The following is a 12045-nucleotide window of genomic DNA, read 5'->3' as shown; positions in this document are numbered from 1 at the left end:
TTCCCATGATGTGTAGTCAAGATAAAATGCAGTAATATTGATGTGAAATCCTGAACTTATTATGATCAGCATACTGCATCAGTGCATCAGAAGTAATGTGACTTGTTTGAAGTAAGGGAATGTAAACAACACCTGTTTATTTGTAGTATTCACAGTGAATTTTTTCTTTTTTTTTTTAAAGGAAAATATTTATTTTAATCTGAACTAAGGAAACTTTGGGACCTAGGGAAAGCAGCAAGAAAGCAGACATTGGGTAATGGGAGAAAAGTTGAGCTAAAATTTAGTTTTTGTAAAAAAGGATACTTGGATGTTACCCGCAGCTGAGTTTTCTGTTTTCTGTTCTGTGTTGGTTCAGATGACTTGTCCTGCACTTTCTGCTGTGTGCATGAGAACCCAGCCGGAGCCCTTCAGTCCAGGGAGAAATCTATGTTACTTGACTGTTCTCAATTTATCCCACTTGTGTCATTTTGGTCACGGTCAAAAGTGGATGGAAGAGTTCAGTGCTGTTCTCTTAAGAGAGATCTGCAATGACATTTGTTTTGATTTGGCATATATTGAAAATGTTCTTATAGTTGAAAATACAAGCTTGGATTTTGGACAAGTGGGCTTTAGTTTACCTTTTGACTCTTACTCTGTGTCCATTTTCTTCATCAGTGAAGTAATTGAGGTTACATCAACTTCCCATAATGAACAGTATGGGATTCTGTGAAAGAAGGCAGTGTAACCTTGGTGCTTCGAAGAACTGGATCAGCATCTGTGACTGTCAACATAAAAGGAAATAATAACAAAACTCAGAAATGAATTTTTCATAATATTTCATTTCCCTGTGCTCAGAATGATGGGTTTTTTTCACCTTTACAATATTTTTTTTATATTGGGCTGTAACTCAAGAGGCCTATCCCCCTGAATGTCTTTGGGGAAGAATGGGTTATCTCCTTTTGTGGCATTATTCTAAAATTTAAGATGTGTCAATATGGGAAAGTTAATGGTAGTGTAGGAACTGAGAATGTAGCTGTCAATCTTTATTAACTCCTGGCTTTACTGGTCTTATTCTGGAATAAGTGTGGAATTTAATTTAAAAAATAAAAATCTTCACTTGTTTGGAAGAAAGCTCTCTTAGTCTAGAATATCCACAGGATTAAAGCCACATGGGAAAGAAAACTCTGCTCTAAAGAAGCCTAAAGTATTTGGTTTTAGATATTACTTTCCATTCATGACATCTTGTTTTTGAATGTACATGATTGGAACATACAACACTAGGAAATCACAATCAGACTGGGAAGGCATTTCCGTTCAGTAGGTTTCACTGAGAGATGCTATGAAAACCTTTCACCAGCTGGTTCATGTGGAAAGGCCCAAGTTTGTTTTTTTTGTTTTCCTTTATTAAAGGACTGTTACCTAGAAGGTCTGCCTTTCTGAAGGGATGTAAAATTAAATTGCAAGAACAGATTTTGATTTTTACACAAATTCTCTCAATTTACCATAATTTCAACTTTATCTGGATGCTTGCCTGGGATCTTAAAACGTTTTAAAAATGCATGTAATTATGCTGATACAGTTCCTTATGTGGCTGCCATTATATCTGTGTAAAAGTTTCTCGATGCTGATAGAAGTATTAATCTGTAAAGAATGGAATAAATTCTAATGTGTGGCACCCTTATAGTGATGTATTGGGCATTCAAACGCCATTAACTGTAATCAGCTTTTCAATGTGAGGGATGTCCTACCTAAAGAAACAATGTCTGAGCCATCCTTCCTTGTTGCTCTTGCAACAGCAACCTCAGCCTAGTCCTAGAAGGTGTTGAGCATCTTCCAGCTTGTGTGGCAGCTGCCCGAGGGGGCAGCCCTCTGCACGTCCCCGTGCTCAGTGTGCGTGTGCATCTCTGCAGCTGGGGAGGTCTGGGGCTACTGCCTTCCTTTCTCTGACCCCGGAGTGTGACTCATCTGTAGTTCTCCTTGGCCATGCTCAGGCTAAGCTCCATAAAATGATGAGCAAGATTTTTCAAACATGCCGCAATGCTTTTCACAGCAACGACTATGTGACTATATGCTAATTGTTGTCCTCTGCTGGGAAGCTGGTGTGGCTTTTGCCACCAAAGCTATTTTAGTGCAGCTTCTGCATTTTTTTGACAGTCAAAATGAAGATTTCATCTTCATTGCAATCTGTTTTTCTGCCTGTTTTAGAGCAGACAGTGTGGTGCGTTTGTATTTAATAATTTTTGTAGTTTAAAGCCTGAGTCGGTGAAGGCCAAGTTTTCTGCATGCATCATGCTATTGAATATGTGAATGTGTATGGCGAGGGACTCTCTAACTCCCATCTCACCTCTCTGCTGTCTCTTGTGCATGGACAGCAATAAGAGTGTTGGGTGCTGGCTGGATGCTGGGGAAAACAACTTTTCGTACCTAGGTACAATTTGGGCTGAGTTGCAGCAATACACAGTTTCTGGCTGTGGTTAGGCTATGTGAAGTAGATTTAGCGTCTTTATCTGGTTCCCAACAGACAAGAGAGACAATTGTGAAAAGTGTCCCATGGTGATCCCAGCAAAGGGTGTAGGTTAGCCACGAGACAAATCCTGCCCTCTAAGACAAAATTAAGGCATGCAGTAGGCTATTATAACTTCCCTTTTGTTGCATTTATGGATGCATCAGGCCACTCTGGTCAGTCCAGCTCTTCTGACCAGAGTAAATTCTCTAAGTACGTTTTGCTTTACTGTATGTCACTGTTTGGTTTTAGTCCAGTGTAGAAGAATCCGAACTGTAATGCCTACAAGTCTTGAAAATGCCTATGTATGCACGGAAAAGGCAAATTATGCGTGAAACGTATAGTGTTGCTGTGTTTGAACAATGCAATCTGTAGGTGGCTAAAGGGCTAACTAAATTGCAGGCATAATGAAAGCTCTGTGGTATTTAGTATATGTTCTGTCAGCATTAAACAGTCACCTTGTAAATATATGTTAATTTTGAAGGTGTAACTGACCTTTTTAATATTAATTGAAATGTCTCTTGTTTAGAGGTTGGCGCTATCCTAGAAGAGACAGAAGCCTGTGACTGGTGGAGCCTGGGTGCCATTCTTTTTGAACTCCTCACTGGAAAGGTAGGGCTGGGGGCAAGTTACTTCATAAAATTGACCTCTTGGCCAGTAGTTTCTCACAGGTGGTATGCCCAGTTGTGATTTCCTTGCTTGTCTTTCTCAGATGTGCTTTGCTGACCTGAGTACCCTCAATTTCTTGGTCTGCATGGGACCAGAGAAACAAAATGTGCTCAAGCTTCAGCAGAACAACTTGATAAAGCTGTATCAAACTCAGGACTGAAAAAATAACCCAAAACGATGCTGCCCTCTTAACCACAGTGAAATCAAAGTTCTCTAACATTCCTTTTGCACATTTACAAAACTTTTGCCCTTATACTTTCAGTATTATGTCCCGGGACAGTGTAGGAGCCATATGTTGCTGTTACACATTGATTTGGTATTTTGAGACAAAGAGTGCTCAGCCAAATCAAACTGGTGATTAGTTGTCAGTTCTGCATGAAGAAAGCAAAGTCCACCAAATTCCCCGACTCTTCAAGTTTGAGCAATAGAGTACCAGCACTAAGACATAAATGTTCTAAAACCATATCTCCAGGGGGACATCAGTGCCTGTAGACATCCCTCCCAGAATCAGTACTTCATACTAGAATGCACTGACATTTTAGCTGTGTGTGTTAATTTGCATGTATACTAGGAGATAATCCAACACTAGAATTTTTTAATTAATAAATGTATCTGCTTGCCTTGATTTTTTTTTTTTTAATTATTTTTTTTTCCTCCAGACTCTGGTTGAGTGCCATCCATCAGGAATAAACACTCATACTTCTTTGAGTATACCAGACCATGTATCAAAGGAGGCCAGATCACTGATTCAGCAGGTATTTGTTTTCTATAGGTACATGTGTAGACTGGACAAATACTTAATCTACCTAATTTGTTCTGGTGCAGGAAATGTAAAAACAGAAAGCTACTGATAGGAATGTGGATGGGTCTTTTGTCAGTACTGATGAATTTTGCCCAGCTGTCTTGTTGCATCTGGAAACTTTGACTTGTGCTGCCAGGTATCTCTGTAGAAAACTGGAGTGCTTTGCCATTTCTTTAAAGAACAAGTTTGGTCAATGCTGACTGCTTTGGAAACACCTGCTGGTGTGATGCATGAACATTTTAGGAATTCTGTCCTAAATGTTCATGGAAAAATTTGTCATGAATTGAATTAAACTAAAAAACGTTATGCCAATTCAGCAAGATAGCTCTAAGTACTATAAAACCTGTAACACACTGATCAGAAGTTATGACCTTGCTGTGGTTGAAAATCTGTAGTTGTCGTCCAGGAAATCATCTGGATGCCATTTGTTAAGAAAAGTACTTTAAATTGTGAATACAATGACTGTTGTAATAAGAACATAACTCAGGTTGGACAAAAGGCAGAGTAGGAAACCTTAAAATATAGACAACCTTCCAGACTGATACACCGTTTTCAAACTAATGGGAATAATATTGACTGCTGGTATTTACTCTTAGCTTTAGGTAGTTGTGACTGAGAGAATAAACTTGTAGTACAGGGTCTTGAATTTCAGGTAATGCTATCTTCCTTCTAGTTAATTTTGACCTAACTGAGGAGGTGGAGCCTGGATGTGACCTATTCCACTTGAGCAGAATAAGTGATATATGTGAACTGTGTTGTTTGGCTTTGAAGAGTATCTTGCTAGTGAATGCATAAACAATGACATCACTTAGATATAGATTTGAACAGAGCAGAGTGGAAAAAATAGTTCTTGAAGAAAATGAAAGAAAGAGGTTTTGAAAATTCAGTGAGTCAAAAGACCCAGTAACAGATAGATTTCTGTGCCATTAATGTGAAATAATTAATGGAAATGGAAGTAGATGTTTGGACCTCCTGTTTTGACTAGGTGACATGAAGTCACTGAAGGTGAAAGCATGTGTGTCTGTGTTTCTGGCAAAGGTAGAAAGGGAAGTGACTAAAGAAAAATCCCCTTTTTGTATAATCTGCATGTATATTGTTAGATGGTAGCAAATTGTTACCCTCACCCACAGGTGCTACAGGACTCAAATGGCTAAGGGAAAGCAAAACCACACTTGATGAAAGGAATTCCTCCCATTAAGACTAGAAGTGAAGACAAATGAAGTCGTCCAGTCCACTTCTCCCTGCCAATGTAGGATTGTTCTTCACTGCAGACTAACGTATTGCCTATTTTTAAATATGCCAAAGAGTGGCTCTTTTGCCACTTGTGGTTTAAGTGGCAAATATATCTCTGCCACTCGCAGATATATTACAAGGCCATATCTGTTCAGAGAACAGTCACCCCAGTGCCTGTTACATTAAGCCTTCTAGTGTAGGGTGGTGACTTATCTGGTGGAGGTTCGGCTATATGAGCTAGTAAATCACATTTTTGTTGTGTGACTATCCAAGGAAGCTGCCATTCATTGTTGAGGAAGCCTTGTCAGGAAAAGGAAGAAAGCTCTCTTGGCATGGATAGCAATTTGTCATTGTGACTTTCCTTCCCCCCACTGCCAAGGGTAAACAGGTCAAAGCATCACAGAATAACTGTGATCAATGTTCAGCTATACAGAAAACTGTGTCAGACGTTGTCTCCTGCTGTGGCTTCCAGTGCAGGTGATTTCGTTGTAAACACCTCCTTCATTTAGCCAGCTTCTAAGAAAACAGAGATCTGTTTATTTCTCATGAAAGATGAAGTTGTTGTTTTTATGTTGGTTTGGTATTTTGCACCCAGTATTTTTTTCAGGCACCTCCAGGCTTTACTACCAACAAAATATGCAACATGGCTTTTCAATAGGTATCTATTGCTTTCTAAGATTAAAGTTCTTCTGGAAGGACAAACTCCAGAAAAATAAGAGTCCATGCTTACTTTCCCCCTACTGGTGCTGGTTGTATTTCAACAGAAGGCAGAGACACCCTGGCTGCATCTGTTTCTGCTGGCTTGTAGAAGATACCAGAGCAGCACTATTCACTGTCACTGAGCTACCTTTACTATGTGACATTATGACTGCAAATAGCAGAGCCATCTTAAAATGTGTAAATTCCTATGTTTATGCATGTAGACTCACTTAGATGTTGAGTGCATTAAGATATGAATGCACATTGTTCCAAGTGACAACTGGGAGAAGTTATCCTATTAGCTGTTGCAGAAAAAGCAAGAAAGAAATCATGCCTTTGTACTGGCTGTAATTGAATAGAGTATAAACAGTTCTCTAAACCTGCAAAATATTTTTGTGTGTCTTTATTAGTCTCTTTGGAGTATTACCTTTGCATTCCCTTTTATATGGATTGGTATCTTTAAACAGATGTAAATATTGTGATTTCCTTTTCACATGAATTCAGCATGTGATGTACAACTAAAAAGCAAATGAAGTGCTGAATTTTAGGAAATTTCCATGAAGCCATTGCACTGTTTTGTTTCTTTCACTGGGATTTTGATTTTTCAATTTTAGTCCATTTGTAGGACTCTTTAAAACTTTTTTTTTTTTTTTTAAATAGAGAACTGGCTGTAATGTACTGGTATTTTAGGACCAACTCACAATTTATGAAAGAGAAAGTTACAGACCACTGTCCCCAATGTAGCCGTAACGCAGTGGTGTGAGCAAAGGTTAACATGAAGCAAATGCAGTGTCCAGAGTTCTACCGATGCAGGCTCTGGCTGCTGCTCTCTTTTTTTTTAAAATGAGGTTACACTTAAAATGAAGTCCCAATGTGCAGTGCTTCAGGGAATTGCATGCTGTGATCAGTAGTCTCTGAAGACTGTAATACTGAGACTCAAGGAAAGGAGAGTCGTCTTCCATTTACTGGATTTTAGGAATTTCAAGTATGCTTTTGCACTCTTGAAAGTAATTCATAGAGCAGGAAAACGGTAGGATGTCCTTTACCTTAGACCTTTCTGGAACTTTTAAGCAGTTGTTTTTGTTCTTACTCACTGAATCATATATATATATATATATATATATTTTTCCTTTTATATCAAGCTTTTGCAGTTTAATCCTGCGGAGCGTCTTGGTGCTGGCGTTGCTGGTGTTGAAGACATCAAATCTCATCCATTTTTTGCCCTTATAGAATGGGCTGATCTGCTGAGATGAGAGATGTGTGCCCTCTGAACAAACTCAGGTCAAGTGGACAAGTTTCTCTGGCACAGAAGCACCCTGACTTGCTTCCTTTCGATGTCCCAAACCATTTGGATGTGATGACTAAAGGATGCTGGAGCAATCAGGCCAAAAGTGAACACTTTTAACAAGAATCACTGGTTGTACAGGGTGCTAGCTTATTTTTACTGCAACTGGCTGCTACGTGTGTGTAAGTCTTTTCACCAAAGGGTGGTTTGTGATGAAACTCCTGGACAGCATGTTTAGCACTGCCAGCTTGTCAACTAAGTAGAAACAGGAATGTGCTCCTGGTGCTTTGTCTGATGATGGAAGTGTCTATAAACTGTGCCAGTTGAAAGTATCTTTTATAGTGTCAGTAGACCATTTTCCTATGCTAAGTGCAGCTCTGGGGGAGCGGGGGGAGGAAGGAGCAAATAATTTATTAATGGTATATGCTGAATAAAATACTAAAATGCTTTATGCAAAAGTTGACACGTTAAAAATAATATATACATTAAAAATTAAGAAAGCTGTTGCATAATACTGTGGAATGTGTCTTGAAAATGGCATATCATTTCCCACTGTGGAAAGAGCATATAAAAGGCAAATAATACTGTCAAATGTTGTACTTTGTTGGCTGGCAATGTCTGTTTAAAACTAGACTCTGTTGTATTTGATGAGCTACATGTTAAAGTCACTACAGAAAGGGAAATCTTCTTTTCCTCAGCTGGATAAACACTTCTTTAGCACTCTAATAAGGAGCAAGAATACATAATGCTAAATAAATGTATAGATTAAAAAAGGAAAAATTCTTCTCATCACTGCAGCCACCACTTTATCACTTAATGAACTTTACTTCCTCCAAGTGTCCTATTTTTAGCTGCTACTTCAGGAAAAAACCTTTCTGCTCGTGCTCTTCTGCTTGAGGAAGCTTCTGAACTCTCCTGTTTGTTAATAGTCTTAATAAATCAAAGAAAGCCTTCACCCACTCGGCTGCTTGAACAGGAAGAAGCCTGGGATTTGCTCATGCCAAATGACTAAGTGACATCTCTGAGCAAACCCTAGTGGGTAAGACTTGGGCATGAGCCAATTAGCTGACCTGTTTGTTTGTTAGAAAGGTCTGGAGAATGGGAGAAGAATACAGGACATGCAGAATATTTTGCTGTGCGCTGCTGTTGGTGCTAAGCAGCCATGCTTGTATGGGTTCCTGACGTACAAACGCTGTACGCTGTGATGCTTTTACAGATTATGGATCTGTGGGGTTTTTCCTAAATGTTCACTTTGCTCTCACTATTTTTTTTTTTGTTGTTGTTCCTTTTTCTTCCTCTCCCCAGCTTTATCCGGAGAACAAAGGGCAAATTCCTTTGGGAAAGTGAGGTGACAGCAATGATTACTGAATTTACAACTCAAAAAAAAAAGTATCCCTCCATTTGTATTTTAGCAGTGTATTTTATTGGCACTCCCAAAAGTGCATCTGCACAGTCTCCATCTGTTAGACACCAGGTCGGTGTATTCAAATAAAGTGGAAAAGGAAAATGCTTCACTTAAACAAAGGAAATCTGGAAACTTTTTTTTCCTTTTTAAATTATTCCACTCCCCTCTTTTTTTCTTTCTTCCCTTTCTTGTGATCACCAGGCCAGCAGAGGGGCTGTAACAACACCGCAGGTTGTAACCAGGTCACTAGTATCACTGCCTATGGAGTGCTGTCCAAGATTACATCACTCTCAGAAACCGTGTTTCAACCTACCACCCTCTGGCTTCATAACAGGAACTCCCTCAGGTGAGCCACAGGAACAACTTCCTGTGCCGAGCGGGTCGGAAATCTCTAATGTGGAGACCAAGCTGATCCAGAGCTTCCTTCCAGCACTGCCCTGGCTGTGACTTTCGAGAGAGGGCTCATTGCTCAAGGGAAGACTCCCTTCCCTCGGCCACCTGACTCCATCCCTGGGGCTCTCTAGCCCAACCACGAGATAATGTCATTGCCCACGTTGATCCGTCCCCTTGCATTTGCCTGGTGATAACTGTAAAAAAAATATTTTCCATGTTACCTTAAAATGCTCTCTTGTTCAGGTTGTGCCCGTGTGCCGGTTGCAAGTAGAGGCGGGATACAATAGCACAGGAGCACAAGCTGGTTTCTGTGAGCAGCAGAAGGAAAATGCTGTTCTAGCAGGAACCAGATGACCAGTCACTCTCACTGCAAACATTTGGTTTAGTTAATGACACAGAAATATTCCTTTTTCAAGTATGTTAGTAGTGAGGAAATCTAGATCATGGAGACTAGAAGGAATGGGGCACTTGGCAAGATGTCTTGCCAAAAATGAGACTTTGAGATTCTATAGGTGTTTGTAACCTTACCACTGACTCAGATAACGGTTTTGCTGAAGGAAGCACAGTCTGGAATTAACTGCACAAAAAAAATCCTCCTTCTATCTTTTTTTTTTCCTTCCTTTAACATGTATTATGTTGTATTGGTGTTTACATGTATTCCTTTAATAAACAAAACATTTCAAGCCTTGGGTTTCTGAACTTTGCATTTAGTTCTTGAAGACAATCCTTCCTACCTAATCAATGCTTCTTGTCCTTGGCTTTTATGACTTGAAGTGTTCTGGAGATCTTCTTTTTGGCACTGCTTATGAAGCCGTGTGGTGCACATCTCTCTTTTGCTGACTTACGTAGTCCATTCCACCTTCCTTCTGTTATACCTAATGGCTGATAGCAAAACAAATCAGTGCCGTTTTGTTCACAGGAATTAGTGAGAGTCTATGTAAAACACAGTAAAATAAACCTATAGATTTTCTTATTCTCCTGTGGGTGTTCAGGTAAGGCAGATAACACACTTAAGACATCTCAAAGGGGTAATTCATTGCACCCTGTTGAACCACACTCGTAACATTTTTTGTGTCCTACTAAGAGAAACTGGGAGACAAAATGTTTGAAGGCTTGCACTGGGTAGAATTGCTGTGAGGTGAGCCAGGGCCCCTGCCAGACCCACGGAAGAAATTGCATCTCATGAAATACAAGGGGCATAACTTTGTTCGCTTTTAATGGCTGTATTCACAGCTTCTGTGCTTGTAGCACAGCTCCTATATCTCCTGTGAAAATCACCTCTCAGACAGCAGTCACTGTCACGCTGACTCTCCGCGCACCTTTGGGATGCTGAGTTGGCAGGGTTACCTGTGCCAGAACATCCACCCGGCTCCTCTCTCCAGTGCTAAACCTGTTCCTTGGTGTGTCCCCGCAGCGAAGGGCACTGGGATGAAGAAGGCTGGGGAGGTCAGCCTTCTCTAAATGAAGCACTCAGCATAACAAGGTACAGGGAAGTGCGAAGTAAACCACCACGGGATTTTTTTTTTTTTTTTTTTGTGTGGTGTCATTTGTTTTCTCAAGGACACTGAGTAGGAAGCTGGAGAAACAGAAACTTCCTCTCTGGTGAGATTTATGGTAGGGATTTTAGCAATAAAATGAAAAAGTACGTTTGTTGATTTCTTCAGGTTTGTGCTTTCTGCGTGGGCTTTACTGTGAGCTGAACTCTGTGGTTCCCGGCTGCTGCACGGCCCTGCACTCTGCATGAGGGGGCCTTTACCCGGGTCCCAGCACATGCCGGTGAGCCAGCCTGCGGCCCCGTCTGTCCATGGCTAAGCACCCCAAAGTCCTCTTCCAGTCAGCAGCATCTGCAGCTGAGGAGCACCTCTTGCGGCTGGCCCTCAGCTCTGTGTGTCTTCTGAGCCGCACGTAGCTTTCACATCGGAGCCCCACAGCTTTTTGCGCGGTCTAAGAAGTTGCGTGGACAGGATTTCTGTGTCGCTCTGCAGCAGCGGCCTGTTAAATGCTGCCCTTTCCCTTGCCTCAGCAGCTCGTTACCTCAGGACTGCCTGTCCTTGCTGCACGGTGTCCTTGGGGTACAGTCGGAGATGCCGCCGGAGCGGCCCTTCGCGTGACCAGTGCCTCATTTCCTTCTGCCATGCTTCTGCCTCGCAGCCTCCTGCGCGGTGTGGGCAGGGCCTCCGGCGGGCCCTCGCCCTGCAGCGGTATGTGGCACCATGTACGTTAACGGCCGTCGGTTAGCGTGTGCCCACCGACAAATGGCAGGCTGGGGCGTAGCTAGGACGAGACCAGGCCTGGGGCTTTGGCCACCCTGAGCACCTGAGGGCTTTCTGTACGATCTCGCCTCCAGGGCTGGACGCCGTGAGGGTGTCGCACCGTGGCGCTGCGGGAGGACGAGCGCCTCGGCAGAGGCACGAGGCTGGGGCTCAGCTCCTGCTTACGGGGACGTGTGTGGGTGGAGGGGGCGAGACGGGGGAGCGAGGGACTTGGCTGAACAGCAGCAGGGACGCTGGCAGCCACAGTGGAGGCACGCGGCGTGTGTCAGGGGCTCAGGCAGCCCCCGAGACAGGGTGCCTTCTGCAGCTTCAGCTGCAGTTTGGGAAGGGGTGGCAGAGCCAACTCCCGGAGGGGGAACAGGACTTGCTTAAAAGGTGCTGAGCAGCTGCTGCTGGCAGCAGCGGTTTAGACTGGCAGCGCACGGCCGTCTCCTGCGCCGCGGGGCCGGTGGAGGGCTGGTTGCTGCCTGAGCCATCTGCAGGAGCAGAGCCGGGGAGCACTGGCCCAAGGGTGAGATGTCCTCAAGAAAATCCCAACTTCTGGGTGGCAAAGGGGTGGAAGCGGTCCCACCTCCTGCTAGTGCTGTGCGGTGAAATCTCCTGCGCCCCTGCTGCTGGGCAGAGGCGGCTAATCAGGGCGCAGCAGAGAGGATGCTCCAGACTCCCGGCAGCGGGTGACAGCATAACGCGCTACCGCAACAGGACCTCACTGCCTCTTGGCAGACCAGAGACTGTCCTTCTCCAAAGGCAGCTCTGTCTCCATCTTCTTGGCCCAGGGACCCATCAGGAGGGATTAGAGCTGCT

At 42.7% G+C, this 12045-nt stretch overlaps 1 protein-coding gene across 7 annotated transcripts in view; it reads left to right on the top strand.

Moving 5' to 3' along the window:
- RPS6KC1 (ribosomal protein S6 kinase, 52kDa, polypeptide 1) overlaps nucleotides 1-11064 on the top strand; it is a 94321-nt gene extending 83257 nt beyond the window's left edge. For 5 of the 7 annotated variants that reach the window (XM_010576398.1, XM_010576396.1, XM_010576394.1 and 2 more), the window contains 3 exons: nucleotides 3012-3094; nucleotides 3811-3906; nucleotides 7028-8421. In XM_010576398.1, the coding sequence (XP_010574700.1) occupies nucleotides 3012-3094; nucleotides 3811-3906; nucleotides 7028-7138 (290 nt within the window). In that variant the 3' untranslated portion in view covers nucleotides 7139-8421. Of the gene's footprint in view, nucleotides 1-3011; nucleotides 3095-3810; nucleotides 3907-7027; nucleotides 8422-8776; nucleotides 9544-10994 lie in introns of those variants that run through there. The other 2 variants (XR_774924.1, XR_774923.1) reach the window with 2 other exon arrangements.
- Nucleotides 11065-12045: the final 981 nt, after the last annotated feature.

Source organism: Haliaeetus leucocephalus, unplaced genomic scaffold (genome assembly GCF_000737465.1).
Source record: "Haliaeetus leucocephalus isolate CR32 unplaced genomic scaffold, Haliaeetus_leucocephalus-4.0 Scaffold526, whole genome shotgun sequence".
Lineage (NCBI taxonomy): Eukaryota > Metazoa > Chordata > Aves > Accipitriformes > Accipitridae > Haliaeetus > Haliaeetus leucocephalus.
This window is presented reverse-complemented; position numbering and strand designations above follow the sequence as displayed.